Below are 25,101 nucleotides of genomic sequence, written 5' to 3' on the forward strand. Positions count from 1 at the left end.
CTGGATAGAGAAAACAAAAGCTGTTGAGGGAGGTAACAAAGGAGAAATTACAAGCAGCCTTCAGTAGACAGAAGGCACTACTGCACCAGAGTGAAGCACTCTGCTTACAGCGGTGATGGAGTCCACTGGACTACAAGCACAGAAGGATGCTGATGGAGTGGGTGCATCCAGCAGGTCCAAAAGCTGTACTGCAGGGTGTGATGTTTTTTACATCACTCCTACTCTACAGAGAGGCATGGCATACAAAAGCTGCTCTACACTATAAAGGTGTACAGAAGCAAGCATGACTTTACTGAGGTGCTGCAGAGATTTTGTCATCGATAGCCTGTGCAAGGGAGACCAGTGTTTGAACAGCTGTTAAAAAAGAGAGTTTACTAAAAGCTAACAATTTTGTTTCTCAAGTCAGGCATCACCTGTGACAAATGATGATTTTTAGGGTTTATCTGTAGCTCTAGCTGCACTGCATTCAATGCTGCTCTATAGGTTTGTACTGGAAGCTGCTCCATAGTCGTATTTTCACTAATTGGAAATGAACTGAGTACAGTCTGGAAAGATCTGGGAAATAAATGTCACTTTGTGCTAATCCTACCTGGTAGTGCTTGATTGCTCTTTTCTTGATTCCAGGTGGCTTTGAAGAGCTTTTCACACACCAGGTCACTGTTTGCACTGTATTCAGCTATTGAAGTGCTCTTCCCTGAGCTGCACTGCCCATATGGCAGCAGAGAGGCATAACCTTGCCAGGGTACTGCAGCACTCCTTGACCAAGGTCTTGAACAACTTCTGTCTACAAAACATCCTTTTCAGAGATGAGCAAGTAAATGTACATAAAGTCACTGCTGCCTGGTTGGAGTGTCCCCACTAAAAATTTAAACCAGGAATCAAGACTTGCAAACATGCTTGACAGCAGTTCTGAGTTCCAGGATGACAGATGTGGGCAGAATCTAGATAGTGCTTCAGACCAGTCCACTGATAAATGCCAGCCACGTCCATAACACTTACATGAGTGTTAATAATGGGAGGGAAACAAACTGCCCACTCTACATCTGTGCATTAGCCAAAACTACTTTTAGTTGGTTTGTTGAATAAAGTCTTACCTGGCCTGCCTGACTGTTGGATCCTGCTGAGATAAGCTTTCCTGTGCCCTGGATTCTTAGGGTCATATATGCTTGTGCCGTTGATGTTGATAGAAATCACATATCTCCTTCCTGCATCCTTCTCTATTAGAATGACAATTGAGGAATCTAAATACAAGCAATCAGTCATTCACCAGTCATGTTTTACTCTGGATTAAACCCAACTTCAACAGCAATACACACCACACCAGTGACTACTGTAGGAGAAGTCTGCTCTTGAACCATGCCAGAGGATACACAGCCGAGGAGTAAGCGACCTGACTGAACAGACACATCAGTAACAGCAGCCTGCATTTTCCCCTCTCCCTCACATATTGGTCATCCACACAGCAGTGCTTTGGAAAATGCATTTTATTTTAGGAACAGCTTCAATTCAAAGGGAGCCATGGTACATTTATCTCCAGGCATATCAAAGAGACTAATTATCTTGACTACTTTGGTGAAAAATGCATTCCTGGAATGGAAACCTGTTAAGTTTTGCACAGTTAAGTACAACAACCACCACACACAAAAAAAAAAAACAACAAAGAAATACTGTCTTATTATTTGAAATTCTATTAGTCCATAGTATTTTTAGACTGGCCTAGGCCAATAGGTTACAAATCATGAGAAACTATGGATTGGCTTCTCCTTGTAGTTACATGGGAGCTGACGCAGTTGCAGCAAATAAACTTATTGCACTGACAACCCTGAGAGTAGTCTTCCATGAGAGGAAGTTCTGATGGGGGATTAAACTACTTAGTTATCTGCAAACTCATCTACACACTGGCCAGATACAAACACTAAGGCAAATAAACCAAGTCAACGTGAAGCAGTGCTGAAAGCACCAAGTAGTTATCAAAAGTAAAACAGATTTGCTGTTAAGTCTCCTTCATGCCATAACCTGGAGTGAATACTTTCATCAGCCTTGGCTTCTAGCTACCTGAAGAACAAACTCTTATGAATATTTGTGTTAACTCTCTGAAGTAACTCAGAGAACCACTTCTATTGAAACATTTATTTTATTCACAAGATTCCATTGTAACAACAGCCCTAATTAACATTGCCTGGAAGTAAAAACTGCCATTACACCTACTTTTATTCTTTCTGAAAGGTGAGTCTGCTATCCTAAGGCAACCTTCTAGTGGCATTACAGCTCCCAAAATACAGATGCACAATTAATTAGCAGTCTGACATTAGAATGAAAGTAGATGCATCAAAACACTTCAGGAAATGTCCAGCTTTTATTTAGGACTAGAAAAGAAATCCCACAGACTTCTCAAGCAAATTTCCCAGAATTGCTCACTTTAGTAATGAAATAACTACTGAGGAGCTCCTGGAAAATTCTCCCCTTGCTCACAAGAGGATTTCTGCTCTATAGCCTTCTGCATGCATCCACCACAATGCACTGCCCCTTTCTTTCACAGGTCCATCATGCCCTTCTCTGGCACTATAAACATTATCTCCCTCTCAGATACATGTGCAAACACCTTCATTTCTTGGTGAAGCCTCCTAGCTTGCTCAGCCACTCACCCCTAAGCCATTTTAAGCTTTTAAAAGGCAATTTATCCTTGCTGCCAGTGTCCTGGATCTTTCTCACCCTTGCTGAAATGATCTTTTGAAATCTATCCTTCACATGCTGATAGCAAGCCTACACAAAACCCACCCAAGCAGAAACAATTCTCTCCATTATACCCATCTTTGAGTTGCTATCTTGACATTCAGTTAGCTGCTATTCCTTTTCTCAGGCTTTCTCCATTACACCCATCTTTGAGTTGCTATCTTGACACTCAGCTAGCTGCTATTCCTTTTCTCAGGCTCTCAATTCCAAGTGTCTGTTTTTTCCTTCAGTTTCCATCTATGTCCTTCAACTTCCTGAAATCCCACTCCTTGTTGCATATTACATGTACATTCCTTTTTAAACTGCTCCCTAGGGAAACTGGTCAGCACTCAAGAACCATGTGCTGAATCTAAGTAACTGAAAAAACCACGGAGAAAAACATTTGAACAGATAATTCTATTAACACCTGTTTAAAGTAAAAAATTACTAGACCATTACAAACCTTTAGGAAGCTATTAAATCTCATGCTGATTTTCTTGTTACCACTATTGCTTTCTTCATTTCTCCAAAGCACTACCAAATGAAGGTAATTCAGCTGAACTGGTTATAAAATCAAGGGCTTAAAATTTACTACAAATCATTAATAAAATTAGCTAATATTGTGTTTTCATTTGTTCCAATTTATTTCCATACCAAAAATAGACTGCAAGTATAAATAAGAAGCATGTTAAAACCATGAAGCTATCTTCACTAGCATTTCATGTCAATTCTGTTTGATCATGAATTGGAGCCTTTTATAAATATGCACAATGCAAAACATACATTTAGAGCTGACATCCACTTTTGAAAGTTCTTTTACCCCACTTTCTGAGCTAGCCACTGCATTTCTGTACAATATGAGTTAAAAAAAATATTGCTAGAATTTGCCCACCCCTTCATCTTTGCCCATATTTATAGTGTAGTTCAAGTACAAAACAGAGTAAATAATTACTAACCTGACTGAAAGGTCTCTCTGAAACTGCCACTTTCACACTGTCCAAAATTTGGCATTTTATTTTTAGGCTTTCATTCAGTCATGAGTACTCTCAAGGTGAAAAATATCCAGGTGCATGCAACTGTTTCTCTAGAATGATCTGTTCTGAGACAGAAAAATCACAGCCCTAGAAGCTTCTTTCACAAGTTTAGTCTGTTAGTAATACATTCATCCACCATGTACAAGGTATTAGAGTTCACAAATAAATTATTTCTTAGAGTAACCATGGTAGTTTTTACTAATTAAAAAGTTTAATGTCAGGTTCCACCATTCTGTAGTCTTCCCAGTTGCATCCATATATAAATTAACATACATAAAAATAATCCATTGTCTAAAAGACTGCACATCAAAATAGTACTGCTTTTAAAAGAATAGTTTTTTGAGTTTATAAATTGAAGCTTCACAGGGACATTTACTCCATAACCCAAGATTATTAATGAAATAATCACTCAAAAAAATATTGTTTGCAACTAAGATACCTGTACATTTGTGTACCTTTTCCAGACCGTCGTTAGCTTTACTATCTGGTTTTTCAGTGCTGTGATATGCAGGCTTCAAATGCTGCAAAATATGTTTACAGACAAGAATCATTTATAGTAGCATTTTTAGTAACTATGAAAAATAATTTTAGTTCAGATTTCAAAGTAATGTGGGTAACATCTCTTTTAATTTCATATGCTATTGGAAGCATTGCACTTTCTGCAGTAAATTTTTCGCTGACAACAAATTGTAAAAAAAAAAAAAGAAAAACAGAGAAACATCTGAGGTGTGATCTAGTTTCATCAACTAAAGAGCAGCTTTCCCAAAAAAATTAAGACAAATTAAAAACAAAATATTGCACAACTTAAAATGCAATTGCTTACATTCTGCTTTCGATACAGTACAACTTTACCGTGACCGTAAGGAACTACCGCTTTGTATTGCGGGACCCAATTATTTGTGCCAGAAATGTCAACCATTATTTATGAAACTTAAAACTAGCACATTTTAAATGCTTAACTTGTTTGGGGAACTGCAAGCAAACTTTTCTAAGCTTAAAAAGCTTTTGGCCTCGGCAACCAAGATTAACATTTCAGAGCGACACAGGCCGTCCCGTTATTCCCTCAAAAAGCTGTAAGACAGTAAGCATATTGTGAAGTATACATTTTTATTTAACATTCCTAAAATAAGCTGTATTTACATATTATATAAATGTATGAAGTCTTAATATAAAATAGAAAACTGCATTGACTGAGGAAATCACACTCCATATGGAGCTACTTATTGAAGACCATTTGTTTATGAAATTTTACAATAATTTATATAAATTATCTCTCCCAAATTAGGTTTGGTTTTTGTTTGTTGTTTTTTTTTTAATCTTTTTTACTAATCCACACAATTTTGATGACTTTACAAACAGTGGTGTAGATTATAAACTTAAAAAAAAGCAGTTACAGCATCTTCCGGCGCACAACTGGCTTTGGAAAGTTAGTCAGTCTTTTTTTGTTCTTTCGCAGAGTCTTCTCTGCCACTTCTGCTGTTTCTTTCTGTTTGCTTTTTGTTCCATCCACTGGACTTACAAAGGGAGAGATTAGTTTGATTTCCACCGGTGGAGGTGACCAAGAACCTTCTTTTCTTGCGGTTCTGAAAGAAAGTGAAGTATCAAATTGGTGGGTTTAGTACCAACAGAACTTTGGAGAGGAAAAAGACCCTCTCGAATTACAAACTCAACACCAAAGAATTATTCACAGGCTGCTTTGTAAATAAGATCAAGGCAGAAAAGGTACAAAACCAATCTTCCTTTTGCTTTCCCAGCAACTGCATTCTCAGCAACTATTCAGATGAGCCTTCAGAGCCCTCCACTCCACCTTTTAAACAGCAAAAGTGCCCAGTTTTCCAGAAGGAAGCAGAAAACACATCCAGAAGTGAGTTTTCTTTACTCATTTTCTGGCCTACTCCTGCCTTGTAGAAGGAACTAAAGACCGTAAGAGTGTGGTTTCATATGGTGAAACAAGACAATATAAGAGCATGCCATCACTGCATAGAGTATATACACTTGCCCTTTTCTCTCCCCTCTCTTCATTTCCTTTAGAATACTACACTGTTGAGTGGGAAAAAAAAGTGCCTATTAGGCCAGCAAGCTGGACAGGCTCATTAAGTCAGAGCAGAACTGCACAGCAAGTGAGGAAGAGAAAAAATTGTGGGCTAACAGCTGAAGCACTACCAAAGGAGTGCAACTAAGTGTTCAAAAATAATTTCATACTTGCTTGCTTTCTTCACTTTTGATTTTGCAGTTCTACCTCTCTTCACTTTTTCCTTTCCCACAGACTCTATGGATTTGGTATCCTCTTCTTTAGCTGGAAGGTCCTATGTTAAGGCAAAAAAAATGTTACTCATGTGGCTGCTTTTAACACTTCTAGAGAACACAAAGTTTCTTTCACGTAGATGTTATGCCAAAGCTATTGCCAAAAGTATTACAGTTCCCCTCTGCAAAACCAAAACTTCCATCTCTAATTATTGTACAATACTGAAATTCAAATTCTGAAATTAACAGCAGACCAAGCAAGTTTGAAGAAAACCTTCTGTTCAAGGCAAAGCAATACTTTCTAATTCTTGACTTACACTGATTTAAATTTGATTTTTGTAGCTAGTTTTCATAAAGGAAAATAAGAAAGAAAAAAAAAAAGTTTAGTTGATTAATTTAAAGCTCTCCTTTTTTAGCTATACTTGCAAAGAAAAAGGCAAGGCATTGAAAAGTGTAACTTGGAAAAGTGGTACAGAGATGAAGTCAAAAACATGAGACTAAGAGTTTTTACTTACTGGTTCTTTCACAATTTCGGAAGTGCCAGATACATTTTTCCTCCGTGATCTCAAAAGAGGGGGTGAAAAAACAAACTGAGAAGACAAGTCCGGGTCTAAGTCCTTGAGCTGCACGGTGTGGTCTGTTTTTCCAGCTACAATGACAATGCACTGTTACTATGCATGTACATTTATACATAAGAGACAATGATGTTAAATTACAGTTAATAATCAAGAGCAACGTAGCTTCCTGAAATAAAAAGTCCAACCAGGTTTATAAACACTTATTGTGAAGGTATTTTTCCCCTGGTTCTACTTGGTAATCACATATTAGCAGATATCCTCCAACTTTCCAAACTGACAGAAATTAAAGCTCATCACCAAATTCGGCTTACATTTCATTTCACTCTACCCTGACCAGCCTCCTTGTCTGTTTCCACCACAACTCCCCAGCAAGTCGTGTAGAGTTCAGTAAAAAGATCAATTGGCTCTTTCCAGTATTTTTGATGTTGCACAGTCTCTACAGTAAAGCCACCATCACAGCCTGTTTCCTGTGGCTTACAAAACAGCAATATGCACTATTTAGTGTATAAATTTAGTGCACCTACCTCTAAGTTTCTTTGTGAGCTTTGTGAGAGGAGGAGAGAAAAGGAAGGATTCGTTTTCCTCAGCAGACAGTTTCTGGTGCGTGGCAGTTTTCTGAGATCGAGTTCTTGTAATACGATCTGTTAAAGTTCTTGATGCTTCATTGTGTCCTGATGGGTTCATGTCTTCAAGCAGCAAAGGACTACCATCAGGTCCTTGGGGGAGGACCTCCTCTCTTGTGCCCTCCTCTAATAGCGATCGTCCCTTTCTGCCCCGACGTCCTGTCCTTCCTGTGGTCCTGGGTGTGGCCGGTTCCTCATTTGGCTGTGCAGGTGTTTGCTCATGAGTGTCCATTCTTTCTGGTTTAGCACGGGGAGCTCTTCTTGTTCTCCTAGGAGTACCAAGTGTTTCTACTTTTGCACCTGAACGTACTTCTTCCTGAGTAGAGAGAGCTTCTGTGTCTGCCAAGAGATTTTGTGCCCCTTTCCTAGCACTTCTCCTTGGAGTGACAGGAAGTTTTAGTTCTGTTTGAGAAAGTGACAACTTAGACTGCTCAAGATCAACATTTTCTGAAAATTCTGATGAACTCATCTTTTTTCTTCTGCCTCTTTTAGTTGGCACGGGTAGAAGGACTTGGTCACTAGGCTGCACCTCTTCATCCTTCACAACATTCTCAGTTAACTGTAAATTAACGTTTTTCACTTTTCTTGCACTTCTGCTGGGACTGGCTACTTTTTTAACCTTATTATCAGTGTCAATCTGGCCAGTTTCTTTATCTCCTGCTGAACCTTTTTTTCCTCCTCTAATCCTTTTGGGAGTACCAGAAGCAATTACACCTTCAGCAAAAGAAGTTTCCATATCAGCCTCTTCCAAGAGCTCTGATGCAGCTTCCTTTATCCTCCTTAATCCTCTTCTTGGAGTAACAGCTATGGACTGCATACTAATGGGCAACGTTTGTCCATCAGAATGGCTGCTTTCTGCTTTTTCTGCATTAGTCTGCTTAGGCTTCCTACCTCTCCTAGGAGTAACAGGCGTCACAGGTATTTGCTCATCTTGCACATCTTCTGTTTGAAGATTAGAAGTCTCAGATGCCTCTTTTGTTCGCCTGGTACTTCTCCTGGGAGACAGTGCAAACAGAACTGGTCTGTCTGTCTTCAGTAGTTGCTCAGGAGCACCTGCAGATGGAATGCTTTTACTCAGTTGCCCTCTTGTGCGTGTTCTAGGAGTGATGGCATACTCCACTTGATGTCTACTGGTTTCCTCTTCCGCTCCTTCTGGCACACTTGTTAAGGCTTTTGCCTTCTGGAATCTAGTTACCTTTTTACCTATGGTTTCATGAAAAGATTGTTCTACAACTTCAGATGTAAATTCTTTACTTCTTGTGTCTTTGATTACATCCAGTAAGTTCTCAGCAATTGCCACCTTAATGGGTTCGGGAACGTATGGGAGCGACTCTGCAGCATTTTGAGATTCCTGATCACTAGTGACAGTGGACACTGAGTTTGTAGCATGTTCTTGCTTTGCAGTATTTCCTAAACTGTTCACAAGTTTTTCTTCTGTTGGGCCAGTTGCTTTAGAAGCTTCTATTAATGTAGGGTCTCCCACCTCTGCTTCACCTTCTTCTCCTTCCAAGACTAAAGTAAAATTACTCTGAGATATAAAAAGCTCTGCGTCTCCCTCAGCTGCATCACATTCACCATCCCCTGCATCAGGCACATCACATGCAAACTGCTGCTCTATAGCATCGTAGTATTGAAGACTGCCTGATGGCTGGGGTTCACTGCATGGTGATGTTCTGGGTGCAACTTCTGCGGTTTGTGCTTTGACTGCACTAGCTTCAGTAACCTAAAGACAAAAGAAACAATCTGTTAATGCAATATTGATTATCAAACAAGGCTAACTATAAACTGAGCTAGATAAAACCGAGGACAGGGAAATGCTGTTTTTCCTTTCACATCGCCACAGAATGCAAGTTGGAAACATTTGACAAGCTCCTCACTACTGGTAAGAGTTTATGCGTTTGAGGGACAGAGAACAGATGTTCAGTGTGTGCAGTCACCTGCTTAATTTCTGAGATTTCTCTTTGTGACTAGTGAATTGCCACCACTCTTGAACAAAGTGAGCAGTTTCACAATACAAGCTGTACACATAACTGGCAGCAGTCATCACATTGCAGTGCCTTCTTGACTAACTACAAATCCATGCCAAGTGACCAACTCTATCTCTAAGATAGTCAAATACAATTATGTCCCCAAAGTTTAATGTTTCAGTAATCATAGTTGTGATGGAAACAATCAAAGTGGCCAGGTACCACATCCAGCAACTCAACACCACACTTTATGGAATCACTTGGATGGTATGAGACAACACATATTCTGAACACCTTCACTTTGTACTTCCCCTGTACTGAGTCTTTCCTTCTAGAGCCACAGGAGATACTCAAGCTCTTATGTGGAGAACAAATTTACTATCTCTTAGGTACTTACAAGTAACTCAGATGGTCACAATAATTTAATCTATATGTGAAGATCTTTGTCTGGCTAGCCAACAGCAGCAGAAAGAAGTCAATTAAAGGCACTCTCCAGAGAACCTACTGTCTACAACTACCTGAAGGGACATCATGGAGAGGCTGGTGCTGGTCTCTTCTCACAGGTAATTAGAGACAGGGCAAGGGGGAATGGCCACAAGCTGAGACTGGGTAGGTTTAGACTGGACATTAGGAAAAAGTTTTTCACAGAGAGAGTGGTCAGGCACTGGAATGAGTTGCCCAGGGAGGTGGTGGAGTCACTGACCCTGGATGTGTTTAAGGGTCATTTGGATGTGGTGCTTAGCAATATGGTTTAAGATCAATCTTGTACAGTAGTGTCATAGGTTGGACTTGGTGATCCTGAGGGTCTTGTCCCACCTGTATGTTTCTGTGATTATTTTCTTGCTGTCTTGTCAAAAGTTGCTAAAGCATCAGAGCAACATGCCATGCTTCAAAACTAAAGGCGTAACAGTTTGCATAAACTTCCCCATTATGCTTCAATTCTACAAACAAGAACACACTAAGTACTTTGTCTTAAATTCAGTGAAGGTCAACAAGCCAAAGAAAGGCTTGCACAGAAATCAGTGAGAACCAGTTATAATGAAAGCAGAAACACTTTTACTGTACTACATGAATGTCTGCAGAACCTTTGCAACTGTCTCATGTACTTGTTGCTCCCTTCTTCCCAGAGCAGATTTTCCATTTACTCTCTAAATAATTTATGTCTTTCCAAGTCTATAATCATCTTCTCTACAGTGTTGTCCAAAATGCTCAAGCCAACATAAGCTAAAGAAGTGACTGCCTGAAATCTTAAGACACTTAAAAAAACTTTCCTGTTACATGAGACCAATCTATACATGGTATACCTATATTTTGGGTTGTATTTCACTCTATTATTAATTCCTGTGAATATAATCCTACATGAAACTAACAGTGTACCCTATATGGCACTTAAGAGGCCATCCACAATGAATCCATCAGCCCCAGTAGAACCAAGAACAACGAGTAAAAACATGAGACACTGTAGTTCTAACTTTCAGTCCATGTGAATAATCTTTTACAGTTTCTATTTCACAAAGTTGAGATACTACAAAAATGAGTTCTTAGACTAAAAGGTTTTAGGTAGCTGAAAATATCCTGATACTGAAATGAAGCCATTACTGGGAATTCTGTTTATGTTAATAAGGAACTAATAATAAACAATCTTAGTACCTACACCATTCTAAAAAATCAGTTTGGTTCCCACATCTTTTTGTCATTTGGTAAATGGTTATCAAAAAGTTGCACTCCCCAGCTCTTCTTAGGTTCCTTAATATTATAACTATTTATGTTTTAGGTCAGATAAAAAAGGGTTTAAGTTCTAGTAAAATAAATGAAAACATGGTTATTAAAAAAAAAAACACATTAGGTCTTTTGTTTTCTACTATTACTCAAAGGCTCAGGTCTTGACAGGTTCTATTCTGTGTTCTAGGTACAGAAAATGCATAGGAGAAAAAAATGTATCTGCCCTTACCTAATGAGGTTTTAACTTGTGTTAATCAGGTCAAGAAACTGAAAGGGTTTTGTGTGCCTTGTAATTGTCAATAAGACAGCACTGTCCTCAATTAGCAAAGTGTAAATAGGAAAATAGTTCACTTACATTCATTTCCTCAGTTTTAGAAAGATTGCTAGAAACAGTCCTTTCTTCCTGTGTAACTTCTTCAACTTCAGCTGCTTCTAGGTTACTTTCTTTAGGTAAATCCACACACTTCTCTTCGTAGTAATCACTGACCACATCCTCACTGTCACGGATACTTAACACATCTGGAAGAGATTCAGATAAATTTTAACTTACCTGTGATATAATTATGACACAAATTTAAGCAATAAAAAGTAACAGAGGGAGCAAGAGCCAACAATACAGTTCTCCGTCCTGCAACATACAGTGGACTTTCTCCATAAAGCAGAAGCTGGTAAAAAACTCACAACAACAACAACTCAAAAGGCAAGCAGAAAGGGAAAAAAAAGCTGGCAAGTTCACATAGAAAAAGAACAACAGAGGAAAGGAGCACCGATAGCTATTCTCATAGCTTCAATACTAAGACTGCATCCTTTAAAATGGTAACTCCAGCAGCAGATCCCACAGCAGGCAGACTAGTAGTGGTGCATAGCATTAAAACAAAGAATTTAAAATATTAGGAGGAGGGATCATTATATCAATTTTCTCAGTAAGAAGAGGAAGAATAGGAACATTCATTATGCATTTGCTTCAAGGACCTTGTTTGAGGAAGGGATGCTCTCTACAGTTTAAGGAAAATTAGCAGTAACACACTACTACTTCAGTCTGAGACACCTGTAGTGGTATGGCAAACTACACATTCTACTTAAGGAGTTCAGCTACCTTAACTCACATATCTCCAACACTGTACATACTTTCACTGTCTGCCTCCACTGATTCAGAAAGCTGTGGATTTGTTGCACTTGGTAAGGGTTTTTCTTCCGATGAGGACATTTGGGACTCCAGGTTGTTCGTTTCGCTTCAAGAACAGAAAGAGAGACATTAATTATAAAGCTCCAAAATAAACCTCAAAGAACTTTTACAGATTACTTTCTCCCTATAAAACCTTCCAGTCTAAAAAATACAATCCAAAACCATAACAGAAATAACAAACTAAACAAAAAGCCAACCAAAGGAAGTGTACAAAACAGTGCCAGAAACAATTCAAAACGCCAAATAAACCCACTAAAGTTACAGGCATCTCAGGTGTACTCTTTAGCTACACAATTTTCAGTGAAAAGCAGGGCTGTATGAAGGTTTATATAACCTGCTGAATGAAGTCTTCCACACCATGTTAGTGTCTGAAGTGATTTTAGAAAAAAAGGCCCAAATTGGCAGCCAAATCAGTTCTCTCCACAGACAGAAAGAAGAGCTGTTACATTTAAGAACACAGGAAAGAGCCAATACAAGGTTAAAATAATTTTCAAACATAGGAAAGCCTGCAGTTACATGTTATGTGAAAGCAAAGATGCATCTATTTTATAAACTTACCCTTCACTTGCAGTCCCAGAAGTAGCAGCCTCAGCAGCTTTAAACACCAACTGACCACCCTCTGGAAGGATAAGATATTCAGCATTTGATTCTTCCACACATCCTACAAAACCAGATAGACAGATGGATGACTTCCCTCAGGCACAGGGATTCTCTTTGAGTATTTTCATCTCATTACACTTTCCTTTCTTGACTTCATTACCATGAGAATGCACCTAAGGTATTTTTCTTGTTCTTTCCTCTAGTGATTAACTGGTGGTGCTGAAACTCAACCACTTGCTAATCTGGTTTTATCTCAACAGGTTCACTTTTGGAAACATCTCTCTTTTCTTCTACTATCTGCTGTTTCCAGATCCAGCCATTATCTCTACACACAGCATGGAACAGCAAATTTTTTAACAGAGAGATGAACGAATTGAATGCTATTTGTCAACACAGTTGACTAGCAGTGTTTGTACACTTCCTCTCTGCTCCCACACTACTTTCACCACCAGCTCTTTGTCACTGCTCACAAGGTAGTGAGCTGTACCTCTTCTAGTATACCAGCACACCTGCTTGTATGAACACATCCTCGGTGCTTGGACTGGCTTGAATGCGTTCAGTTAAGCTGAATTACCAAAGGCCAGCTGAAAGAAAGGTTTGCTGAAAGCTGCACAAGCTACTGAGCCAGCAAAAGGAGCAAACGTAGCTGCAATGAGAAACAGACACACAAGCAGACTCGAGCAAATGATTTAACTGAGCACTAACCCAGTGGTTAGAAAAAAAACTTTAAAAAGGAAAAATCTATCTAGTCAAAGCATATCATACACTAACCTTGCTGTAAAAATCCTGTAGCCCACACAATTACTCCTAAAACATAACCAGAAGCCTAAGCTTTCAACTCATATCCCTCACAAAAGTCGCACAAATCACTGCAGCCTCTCAGCTGCAATTACACACAAGAAATGTCAGCCAAAACCAGTATATATTGGTAATGGCAAGGGTACCTGAAAAAAAAAAGGACATAGAACACAGGGGCAATTTGAAATGTCTAGGATACAGAAGTGCCTAGGACACTAGTGAATACTCCTTGTCAACTCTTGCAATCATCAGTAATTTAACCTTCTGAAGACATCTGAAAACTTCAGAAATTAGGTAATCATAGGATGAAACACACCAGCTTCTTTTCCTAGTTCTGATGAACCTAGTTGTTCTGTCTGGAAAGGTTTGTCTTCAGCCATTTCACTGTCTTCTTCCTTCTTCAATTCGTGAAAATCATCAGGTTTTTCAGTGGAAGAGGTAGCTGGTTTTGCAGCTATGAAGATGACATCATCTTCCAAATCTCCTGGTGACTTTGCATCATGATACTCCAAAGTAGTTTGGTCTGACCTGGCAGAGAAGTTACTGTTTTCTTTGCTGACATCCACTGTCCCCAAACCATCTCCAGGTATGCTTTCTGAAGACTCTTCCATTTCAGCATGAGCGTCCTCAGTATTGCTCAGAGTAAACAGAGTTGTTTTATTTCTGCTTTCAGACCAGGAGTCCTCCACCACTCCATGATGATGCTCAGATGAAGCTCCAGATACTGCTTTACCATCTTCTGTTATCTATTTAGAAGAAAAGAAGTTTCACTACAAGTAACATGCACATGCTTCTTCTCAAAGCTATAGGACAACTAATACTGATAGTTTAGGTTCTACAAGCATCATCTTAAGCAAGGGACTACAAAATGAATTCCCATTCTAGCACATGACCTTGGGGAATTAAGATGAAGTGGGTTTTGGTAAGGTCTTGTTTCTGCTGTCATCTCAAGGCTATTTATTTTCAAGCTTTTTCAACATGCATTCACATCTGAAATACTTTAGCATTCACTATGCCTGTAGTTTGGAACAAATAAATTAATATGGCCACACTATGTTATTAGTAAGAACTTCATCTAGGAGGGCATGCCCCTTGTTACAGTTCAGTAGCTCTTTATAACAGGCAGTAAAAGGTACGATAAAATACAAATTATGACAGCTTTTTGGTATGTGTGCAGAAAGCTCATACATGTAGGTACTGACACATGCCCCACTCTGCCCCTGTTCTCAGCATGTTACAGAGCAACTGCATCATGAGCTGAAACAGGGAATCCAAATGACACAACAGGAGGAGTAAAGGGCCAAATTTCAGATGGACCAACTTCATTCCATGATTATACGAATGCTATCCATAGTTCAAGGTGAGAAGCCAACCTGAGAAGTCTAAGGCTAGACAGCAGGCAACAGTACAGCACTCTTCATTAGGAGTCTGTTTTTACTATAATTTAAATGAAAGGCTGGAAGTAAATGCAGCTCCTGGCTTCTCTTGTCTTCAAACAGTTCAAATTGCAAAGCTTACAAACCCAAACTGGCTTTATCCATATTCCTTTCCTTCCTGCCATACCAACATTTGAAAAGGCATAGCAGGAAGCTGAAGTAGCAATCTGCAGCAATCACAGTTCCTAAAAGCACTTCAGCAAGAGATGTTGGAGTCACTTATGCTCCTGCAGGCACAAGATGCTGTGGATGGTCTAACCTAACATTTTTTGACCAAGTTCAAGTCTGCCATTCTGATTTGCAATTCTGGTACTCAACAAAAGCATTTAAGCAAATTTTGAAAAAATCTTTAGCAAGATCAGTGTCTACACAGCCTTTAAGTGGAAAACTCACAAACCACAGCCCAGCTTACCCCAGCAGTCCATTTTGCTTTAGAGCCATCTTCCCTGAAAGATATTCTAGGTTCCTTTGCTCGTAGAGGAGGAGTAACTGATCGTCCTGGAGACGCAGAGGGAGTTGCTAGGGGTGTGGTGCGAAGACTAGATCTGAGAATAGACTGAGGAGTAAACCCAGGAAAACCAGGAGCAGATGTGGCCAACATTTTAGCTCTCTATGATCATAAAGAAATAGAAATATTTCATTTTTTAAAAAATCAGTTAAATCTTCACACCAGAAGACTTCATTTGTCAATGCTTTTATTTTAAATTACAAACTGAATTCATACCAGCAGAGAGAACTGTCTAACCTCTGCACTTTTGCCAAAGGTATGAAAATCTTAATAAATTTCCACTTTTTATGTTTCTTCTGCCTTTTTTAATGTCAAAATGATGCCCTAGAGTGGCTGAAGACACTGCCATACAAAATGAACATCTGCAAAGCAACAGCTTAAAACAAAATGCCCAATTCTGACTTTGTTCCATGCAGTAAAGACAGATGTATTTCACAGAGCTAAGGGACAGCATGCAGATGGCATTAACTTACAACAGAATTTTCCCTCTTCAAGGGTATTCCCATATCCTGCTTCCCAAAGGAGGGTAAATGCAATAACCACAAGCATACTGAAAATATTCCACCAATTGAATCCAACAGCACCTTGTGTTAAATACGTGGTGGCTTTGTTCTACACAAAGTTCATGGCTTTTGGGTTGGCTGGTCCTTACTATTTGGTTGTGGGGGTTTTTGTGCATTTAGTTTTGTTGGTTTTTTGTTTGTTTTTTAAAGTACAAACCTTAACCACAAGAGGAGTCTGCAGCAAATTCAACTCTGGTGCTCTTGAAAAATTATTTTCTGAGTTGGAACCATACATATTTGATTTCAATGGGCTGAATGCCATGAACGAAGTAGAAGCTCTGCATGGTGACTGCCAGCTACCACCCTGTGCTGCAGAATCTGAAGGAACAGGACGAACCACCAAATCCAGCAATCTGTTAAGACAAACAATTTAAAATATGGAAAATAGATAAATGGGAAAAAAAATCATGCTGCATTGAAGAAATCTTTTGGGAGGACATATCAGGCCCACTAATAAGTTATAGGCTTTTTTTTTTTTTCAACTGGGTGGTCTCTTCTCCCAGGTAACAACCAACAGAACAAGGGGACACAGTCTCAAGTTGTGCTGGGGTAGGTATAGGCTGGATGTTAGGAGGAAGTTGTTGCCAGAGAGAGTGATTGGCATTGGAATGGGCTGCCCAGGGAGGTGGTGGAGGCACTGTCCCTGGAGGTGTTGAAGCAAAGCCTGGCTGAGGCACTTAGTGCCATGGTCTGGTTGACTAGATAGGGCTGGGGGATAGGTTGGACTGGATGATCTTGGAGGTCTCTTCCAACCTGGTTGATTATATGATTCTATGATTTAAATTTCATTACCTGATTTCCTAAATTACTGCTTTTGAGGCAAGAGTAATACAATTTTAAGTTGCATAAATTAGGTTTATTCTCACATCAGAAGAAAATTCACCTACATTTCAACACTAGGACCACTTCAACCTCTCCACCTAGTTGTGTCCCAAAGTTGAGCTTTTCTTTCACAGACATAAAACTCAATGCAGACAAATGCAAAATATACACACACTCATATACATAAAGCATGTGTGAGAAGTAACTCCTTTTTGCAATGGTTATTCTGTATATCTACTGTACCTGGAACATTTCTGTGCTGATTTTGTAACTGGCGTCCCAACAAACGCATCCCGCAACTCTGCATCAGGGAGAGGACGTGGTAGGACTGGTGGCTCTGTAACTCTAGGACTAGAAATAAAAGAGGAAAACCTAACTGACTTGCACAGCTCTCGAGCTCAAATATACCAGAATTCAAGTTGATTTGACCATCTGACAACTATTAGCTTTTTTTCCCCACTCTCCATAATTCTGCCTATTTCGTAGTAAAATAATAAATAGTAGAAATGAAGCAGAAAGTGGGCAGGAAGTGGTAGAAGACTACTGTTTGATCACACAGTCAAGTCCCTCAAAATCCATACACCAAGAGGTTATTGGTAATCATTAGTTGGAAATAATTGAACATATAGAAAAGCCCAGCAAACATTTCTTTAGGTGCACTTGCTGCCGAAACACTAATATTATTCAAATGGAAGGCCAAACTTTGTTACAAGGCCGCTTACCTATTATACCGAGAGACACTGCTTTTCTGCTCACTTCCTAACCATACTTCTCCAATTTTGGAAAGTACATTACTGATGAAAGTTGATCTTGTATGCAAATTTCCTGCCTTAGCTTGTTTTGTTACTGTTGATAATGGCTTTGGTCTTGATACTGCAAAGGAAAAGGGAAAAAAAAAAATCAGTCTTGTGTATCAAAGCAATGATTAGTTGTCTGTTTCATTTCTCCCCTAAAAATTACCTTCTCTTAAGATTGAAGAAGGCAAATGGTAAGGCCTGGCTCTCTCTTCAGCTAGCTTCCTCTGAACTCTAGGGAGAATCTTGCCATATTGGTCTAATATGGAATTTCTTGCAACTGCTCGCTCTCTCAAGCGAGGATCTCGGTCGTTCTGATGAATGAAAAGCATAAAGTTAAACTGGGAGACATTCAGTGCACAGATCTGTGTGGTTTCTAATTAGCAATACATTTGTTCTGCAGATACAGTAAAATACATTCACTGCACAGAACAGCAGCAAGTTCTACTCATCAGCACACAACAATTTAATCTGCCAATTTCAGGAAAGCAGGAGGAAGACTGAAATTTTAGTAGAATCTACAACTTCCAATTAAAACAGTTTTGACGTTCTGCAAAATCCTATTCTGATACACTTGTTATCATGTGCAGTCTTCCAATGGAGTTATTATAAAACAGGAGGCTTTCCCTTGGCTTCCCTGAAACAGAGTCTGTGACTGAATATACAGGGCACTTGTGAAATGGACAAAGTGTTGTGAAAATTGAAACGAGTACAAAAAAGCTACCTACATACACACTTTCTGGCTGGATCAAAGTTCTCAAATACAAGACCTAAAACTTCCAAGATCACCTGTTAAGTTGGGTTCACTGGAAAACCATGGTTCCAGAAAACAGCAAATGCATCCCAGATTCCTAACAAAATTTCACATGAGAAAAAAAATCCAAAGCAGGATTTCTCCTGAGCACTATCAAAAACTGTGAATAACACCTACCAGAAACTAGCACCCTTGATAAAACTTACACTTACCATAAGATTAACGTTCATTGACCGATTCAGCTGTAGTGCTGGGATATAGTTGGCACGCTGCAGATGGTAGACTAAAAGAAATTCAGGATTCTGAACACCAGCATTGGTCTGTAAAAACTTCTCCAAACACTCCTAGGAGAAACAACATATTTCAAAAATCCATTATGATTCTGACACTTTGTTTTTAAATAAAGGTATCTTTATCTCATTCATACTTACTTGTTCAGTGTCTGTGAAAGGTAGCTTCAGCAAGTCTTCCATCAGTCCCATCTCCTGACAGATTTCATACATATGCTTTAACAGCTCTTCTATGTTTAACTTAGTGGTATGTTGCTGCAACAAACCCCACGCCTCCACCATGCACCTGTAATGATTTTTTTTTAAGATGTAAAGGAGTATTAATAGTATAAGCAAAAATATGCCCCCAATTATTATATTTAAAATTTAAGGGAAGTGTAGAATCATAGAATCAACCAGGTTGGAAGAGACCTCCATGATCATCCAGTCCAACCTAGCACACCCAGCCCTACCCAGTCAATCAGACCATGGCACTAAGTGCCTCATCCAGGCTTTTCTTCAACACCTCCAGGGATGGTGTCTCCACCACCTCCCTGGGCAGCCCTTTCCAATGCCAATCACTCTCTCTGCCAACAACTTCCTCCTAACATCCAGCCGATACCTCCCCCAGCAAAACTTGAGACTGTGTCCCCTTGTTCTATTGCTGGTTGCCTGGGAGAAGAGACCAACCCCCACCTGGCTACAGCCTCCCTTCAGGTAGTTGTAGACAGCAATGAAGTCCCCCCTGAGCCTCCTCTTCTGCAGGGTAAACAACCCCAGCTCCTTCAGCCTCTCCTCAAAGGGCTGTGTTCCAGGCCTCTCATCAGCTTCATCGCCTTTCTCTGGGCACGTTCCAGCACCTCAACATCTCTCTTGAAGAGCCCAGAACTGGACACAGTACTCCAGGTGTGGCCTGACCAGTGCTGAGTACAGAGGCAGAATAACCTCCCTTGTCCTACTGGCCACACTGTTCCTGATGCAGGCCAGGATGCCATTGGCTCTCTTGGCCACCTGGGCACATTGCTGGCTCAACTTCAGCCTACAACTACCTGAAGGGATATTGTAGCCAGGTGAGGGTGGCCTCTTCTCCCAGGCAACCAGCAATAGAACAAGGGGACACAGTCTCAAGTTGTGCCGGGGTAGGTATAGGCTGGATATTAGGAGGAAGTTTTTCACAGAGAGAGTAATTTCCCATTGAAATGGGCTGCCCAGGGAGGTGGTGGAGGCACCGTCCCTGGAGGTGTTCAAGCAAAGCCTGGATGAGGCACTTAGTGCCATGGTCTGGTTGACTGGCTAGGGCTGGGTGCTAGGTTGGACTGGATGATCTTGGAGGTCTCTTCCAACCTGGTTGATTCTATGATTCTATGATTCTTCTGTCTACCAATACTCCCAGGTCCCTTTCTTCCTGGCTGCTCTGCAGCCACTCTGTGGAATCATTTAAGCAATGGTTTAGTATTTTGCTTGCCACCTTTCACAATATTTGAATGCCAAAGTGGAGGGATGTATTTCTTTACCTATTGGACAACAACACAGTGAGGAAAAGCCGCACTTCACTACTGCTTGACACTGATGGCCTCATCATCTGCATGTATCTGAGCGCTCGCCTATGCTCTCCTTGGCACATGAGGGATTGAATAATCCTCATATGTTGCCACGACACAGTTTTGATTGTAGCTGGATGAAAGAGCAGGGACAGCGAATTCTGCGGAAGTTAGAGACCAAGTCTATTATGATACATGCATATAGGCACACAACAAAAATCTTAAGTAAGGGTGAATAAGTGTTAAATAAACACAGATGACAAATTAATGAAATATTTGACACAGGAGATGCAAATAAAAATTCTTAAGGATCTGCAAAAAAAAAGATCAGTTAGAACACAGCAAGTGTTTTAAAAGGAGTAATTTATGTTTCAGAGTTTATCCAAACTCCATATACAAATGCTGCTTTCAATAAATACATTACTAAATAGTGAACAGCAGACATCAGTATTGTGACAGGCAAAAAACCAACTTGCAGCAGCAGAAAGAGCATGAATAAGACGCAAAAGTCACTTCTGCAGTCTTCTGTCTCGAATCTTGCTGCTACAATCATGGTTTCAACACTTAATGTACCTAAACCACTCTCAATTGATCTGCTGAAAACAACTTAAATTGATGGGCTTGAAAATTCCATTATCAAGCATTATTAAACATTCTGTGTGTTAATGAATTTCCTGTCAAAGTAACTTTTAAAAATTGAATCATTAATTTATAGCTGAAGATGTCACAACAATACTACAAAAAAAACAAACCCAGCTAATATTTATTATTATTAGCTAAGCATCAGGCTGTTTAAAAAAGATTTTATAGATGACAGCTTTGTACTATAATGTATGTCTAACTGAACTGTAACATACTTACTTCATAATCATTGTGATCAAGAAGCCAAAAGCCTTGAATAAGCTTAACAAGACCCCAAGGGATAGCAAAGGCAGTTGGGAAGGAGTCAATCGAAGTTTGTGTTTTATTTGGAAAGGAATGCATGATATCTAGCAGCAAGTAAATTGTCTGATATTGAGTATCTAATTAAGGCTAATACATTTTTAAGACCAAAACTTTATCATATTTAGAAAATCAAGGAAATAATAAGTGGTAGGAAGCAGAAAACAGAAATGTATTAGTCTTGCCATTTTGAGCTATTATAGTCAGATTCTAAACACAAAACTGCATTCTGAATAGCCAGAAAGAAAAACTCTCTTGTTTCTACATTCAAAAAGCTTATCCTTAGATACTTAATTTATTTACAAACTCAGTCAGTGTTTTAGTTTTACTTACAAACTCAGTTTTTAGTCAATGGAGCCTCCACTAAAGCAAACAAATTCTAGACTTGGTTGGGGGTTTGTCCCTCATTTTCAGAGTCTACAAAGCAATGTAAATTATGATGTCCTACAATGCAGCTTAGCTCTCAGTGATTAAAACCAGATATAAATCAGTATGTGGATCACCACTGGGAGTGTCATTTTTTTCTTTATAACATCCAGTTTTAGGAATATATTCTAATAAGACTAATTTAAGATACAACTGTTTTAAATCCCTTGGTATCTAGGCTCTTGTGTTTAGGCAATAAAAGGAATTTTGTACATTTCAGAAGCTTAAATTATTAAGTTTCTTCTCAATGACTTTTCTCTCTGCTATTCTGTGTGCCTGCCCTTTTAATGCAACAAAAGCAAGCACTGTGCTGGAAAATCAATGATTTCAGCAAAAATCAGATACTGGTAAACCACTGTTATAAAAGCCTTTTGCTGTGTAGCAGCTTATTTTTCTGCCTCATTGCAGCAAGTATCCATTGCTACAAATACAGATGATTGAAAACTATTCAAAACTGCATTTAGATTTCAAGAAGAACTAGGGGATTTTTTTGACAATTCTTAGTAAACTAGCTTTCTTATCTAAGGCTTGGCAAGTAAAACTACAAAATCAAACAAACAAAATCATAGAAACTGCAGTGAAAAGAAAGAAAGCAATGCTACTGTCTGGCAATTCTAAACAACGTTTTCAACTTGCATCATGTCTGAAACCTAAATTAAAAACACATTATTACAGAATCACAGAAACATCCAGGCCGGAAAAGACCCTCAGGATCACAAAGTTCAACCTATAAATTAGTATTAAACACATACATGACAAAGACTGAAGAAAATTTATGTACATATACTGAAGAAGTAATAAATATAATTAGAAAGGATACAATTGCATGTTTGCAGCTTTCTTCAATGTTTTCTAGCAAATAGAGATCCAGCAGTGCCTGAAATGAAAAACATTAACATTTTTAAATGTATTTTGAGGGGAGAGATTATTATTACTGTTTTTATTGAATACAACACTCACATGTAAACTAGCAGGTGGGTATTTGCCAGTTCCTCCTTCATCTCTCCGCCACAATTTCTCAACTTGGTCTCCTAACTGGGAAACCATTCCATCGATCATCAAGCAGTCAGAATCCCATTTTCCTCTGGAACAAAAGGCAGCAAGAATTTGGACAGAATATAATGCTAATTCCAGTCTCTCAGCATTATCAGATTTTCTCCAATCAAATGAAAAAGAAAGAAACAAGCATATAAATGCACATTTATGATGTGAAAGGCTGTATTCGATTTGGCTGAGCTGAAGTTAGTTTTCCTCAGAGCATCTTTCTAAGTGTTGTGTTTTGTAGTGATGTAGCTGAGTGTTGATAATACACGAGTGTTTTGGCTACTGCTGAACAAGCATCCAGGCTGTGCTTTTCCAACGTCTCCCCGTCCTCTCTCTTGGCTTTTGTTTCTGTGTGTAGCCTTTGTTCTTTGTTTGTGCTTGGTAGTATTAAATTGCTTCTACCTTACTGCTGGCCTTTTGTGACATTTCTCCCTCTCCATCCATCTAAGAAAGGGAGCCACAGAGCAGCTTTGGTGGGCATTTGGCCCCCAGCCAGGGCCAAACCACCACAAAGGCACACAAAAAAATTTCTCAGTCAGATGAGAGATGATCATTAGACCATACCAAATTATTGAAGGAGTTCAACATATAAATCCTAAAGAGCTCTTCTGTTAAGAGAAAAGCTGCAATGATCTATTAGCTTTTCAAGTCATATTCTTTAATTTTATTGCTTGTAGTAAAAAGGAAGTGTTTTAAAAGGCTCCTAAGTGCTATAACCAACCACTCTCATACTAAGGGAGGAAACATAACAGTATCAAAACAGCAGAACTATTCTTTACCACAAATCTAATGCCTCAGATTGGACTGCTCCAATAAAGAGCTGTGAGACTACATAATGAAAATTTCAGATTTTCTTTTCATCGTCTCATTTTTGTTACTGAAAAACAAGTTGTTTTCAGAAAGTTGAGCACACAAGTAAAATTTAGTTTACTATCATAGGCAGCATTTATGTTTCTATACACATAGCATTACAACCATGGATGGCTGAACCTTAAAAAATTACATTCTTCAAAAGTCTGTGACAGTCTTATGCTGACTGTGATGCTCTAACTTCCCAACAACAAAAAGCAAGAAAAATCACATTGGACATTGTATGCTTCTAAAGGAACATATAAAGCTATGTGTAAGGTACTTGACAAGTAAGCTAAGATCAAATGTAAAGTCAATACGTAATGACACTGCAGATTCCACCTTAACTCATCTTGTAGTATCTTGTTCACAGTACCATAGTCTTATGTTCCTTTATTTATCTTGCAGTAAGATTTCCAAACAAAAAAATTATCCTCTAATCCAAGGCATACCACCTACAGGCTAGCAATCTATTCCAGGGAAGAATTTACCTTAGGAAAGGACTTCTCTGCAATAGCCAGAGTGCTAGGTGTGCCAGCCACTTAGACTATCTTATTCAATTATACAAATGTACTTGCAAATTGAAGAGTTAGGCCAATACAAATTACAACCATCTATTAAGAATCAAAAGGGGTGACTTTCTCATTCTTCAAACCAACGTATTTTCCTTCCGTGTCCAAAACAACTGCTGTGTATGACTGATTTGCTGAAATGATGATTGATCCTATCCTAATTCCATGACCTTTCTCAGAAGTAACAAATTATATTGACCAGTCAATGAATTAATTATGCTACCAAAAACTGATGATACCGACAAACGGTACCAGGCAGAGGTATTATAAACATGGCTACACGGGAAAGTAACCTCAGTGTTCAACAGAACACCTGTATCACTGAAGTCAAGAGTACTGCCAGCAAACACTACTTTAAGCATAACTGAAATGCAAATACAACTATTGATATAAAAGCCATTTACTTCCACTTCTGAATTTGCAGTGGAAGTGTTCTAGAATTTTCCTGTTAAGGTTTACCTTGATAAACGCTCGAGTTTCTGTCGATGACCAGTATAGTAGCTCTGAATCAAAGGATAATTGTAGAAAGGTCTGGACAAACACATATCATCATCTAAAGGCAATACAGTAAAAGCAAATTAAGGAAGTAATATCAGTTTTTTAAAGCAAAATTTCTTAGTAAAAAGACAGAAGATCATGCAAACTAAGCATCAAGAAACCTCTAACTCTGAAAGAAGCCAGTCCTGTATCTGCTTTTGCTAAAAGAGCTGTGGGACATCAGACTCAATTCCTTGTTATCTCAAGTGTCATTTCAAGTTTACAGTTGATGTAGCATTCAGAGCACTTAGTGCAAGCTGAAGTTCACTGTAAAAAAAGTAATTCTCAAGGGGAATGCTTTTTTAAAACATAATGTAAGCATCCAAAGGATAATTAAAGCTGACAACAGGATTCATAATCCATTTAAAAAAAATATTTCCAAGGTGTACTTTCCCTTTAAGCAATAAATAAGAAATTAAATACTTGCAGGTAGTACTTTAACTGTAAACACAAGCATTCTGGTATTTGTTGTTTAACAGTAACTTGTTTTAAATCCCAAGTATTTCAAATTATGGACATAAACAATTCCTTGAAGTCAGATGCTTAAAGCTCTTTCTACAAAAACATCCTGAAAAGAAAT

General features: G+C 38.9%; 1 protein-coding gene and 1 long non-coding RNA gene across 5 annotated transcripts in view; one reads left to right on the forward strand and one right to left on the reverse strand.

The window, feature by feature from the left end:
- Positions 1-1,466: 1,466 nt before the first annotated feature.
- The window catches only part of AHCTF1 (AT-hook containing transcription factor 1), a 48,029-nt gene continuing 24,394 nt past the window's right edge, over positions 1,467-25,101 (reverse strand). For 3 of the 4 annotated variants that reach the window (XM_064158688.1, XM_064158689.1, XM_064158690.1), the window contains 20 exons: positions 24,444-24,537; positions 22,480-22,603; positions 22,340-22,396; positions 21,013-21,159; positions 20,125-20,312; positions 18,773-18,917; positions 18,554-18,685; positions 17,754-17,901; positions 17,516-17,666; positions 17,037-17,144; positions 16,129-16,324; positions 15,313-15,510; positions 13,781-14,210; positions 12,625-12,727; positions 12,009-12,112; positions 11,236-11,399; positions 7,093-8,914; positions 6,506-6,639; positions 5,949-6,052; positions 1,467-5,329 (listed from right to left, as the gene is read on the reverse strand). In XM_064158688.1, coding sequence (XP_064014758.1) covers positions 5,137-5,329; positions 5,949-6,052; positions 6,506-6,639; positions 7,093-8,914; positions 11,236-11,399; positions 12,009-12,112; positions 12,625-12,727; positions 13,781-14,210; positions 15,313-15,510; positions 16,129-16,324; positions 17,037-17,144; positions 17,516-17,666; positions 17,754-17,901; positions 18,554-18,685; positions 18,773-18,917; positions 20,125-20,312; positions 21,013-21,159; positions 22,340-22,396; positions 22,480-22,603; positions 24,444-24,537 — 4,742 coding nt within the window. In that variant the 3' untranslated portion in view covers positions 1,467-5,136. The remainder of the gene's footprint in view (positions 5,330-5,948; positions 6,053-6,505; positions 6,640-7,092; positions 8,915-11,235; positions 11,400-12,008; positions 12,113-12,624; positions 12,728-13,780; positions 14,211-15,312; positions 15,511-16,128; positions 16,325-17,036; positions 17,145-17,515; positions 17,667-17,753; positions 17,902-18,553; positions 18,686-18,772; positions 18,918-20,124; positions 20,313-21,012; positions 21,160-22,339; positions 22,397-22,479; positions 22,604-24,443; positions 24,538-25,101) is intronic. The other variant, XM_064158691.1, reaches the window with a different exon arrangement.
- LOC135183556 (uncharacterized) lies at positions 13,877-14,515 on the forward strand. The gene is made up of 2 exons (XR_010305602.1): positions 13,877-14,050; positions 14,138-14,515. It is a non-coding gene; the product is annotated as an uncharacterized LOC135183556 (long non-coding RNA).

This window comes from Pogoniulus pusillus, chromosome 18, assembly GCF_015220805.1.
Source record: "Pogoniulus pusillus isolate bPogPus1 chromosome 18, bPogPus1.pri, whole genome shotgun sequence".
Classification (NCBI taxonomy): domain Eukaryota; kingdom Metazoa; phylum Chordata; class Aves; order Piciformes; family Lybiidae; genus Pogoniulus; species Pogoniulus pusillus.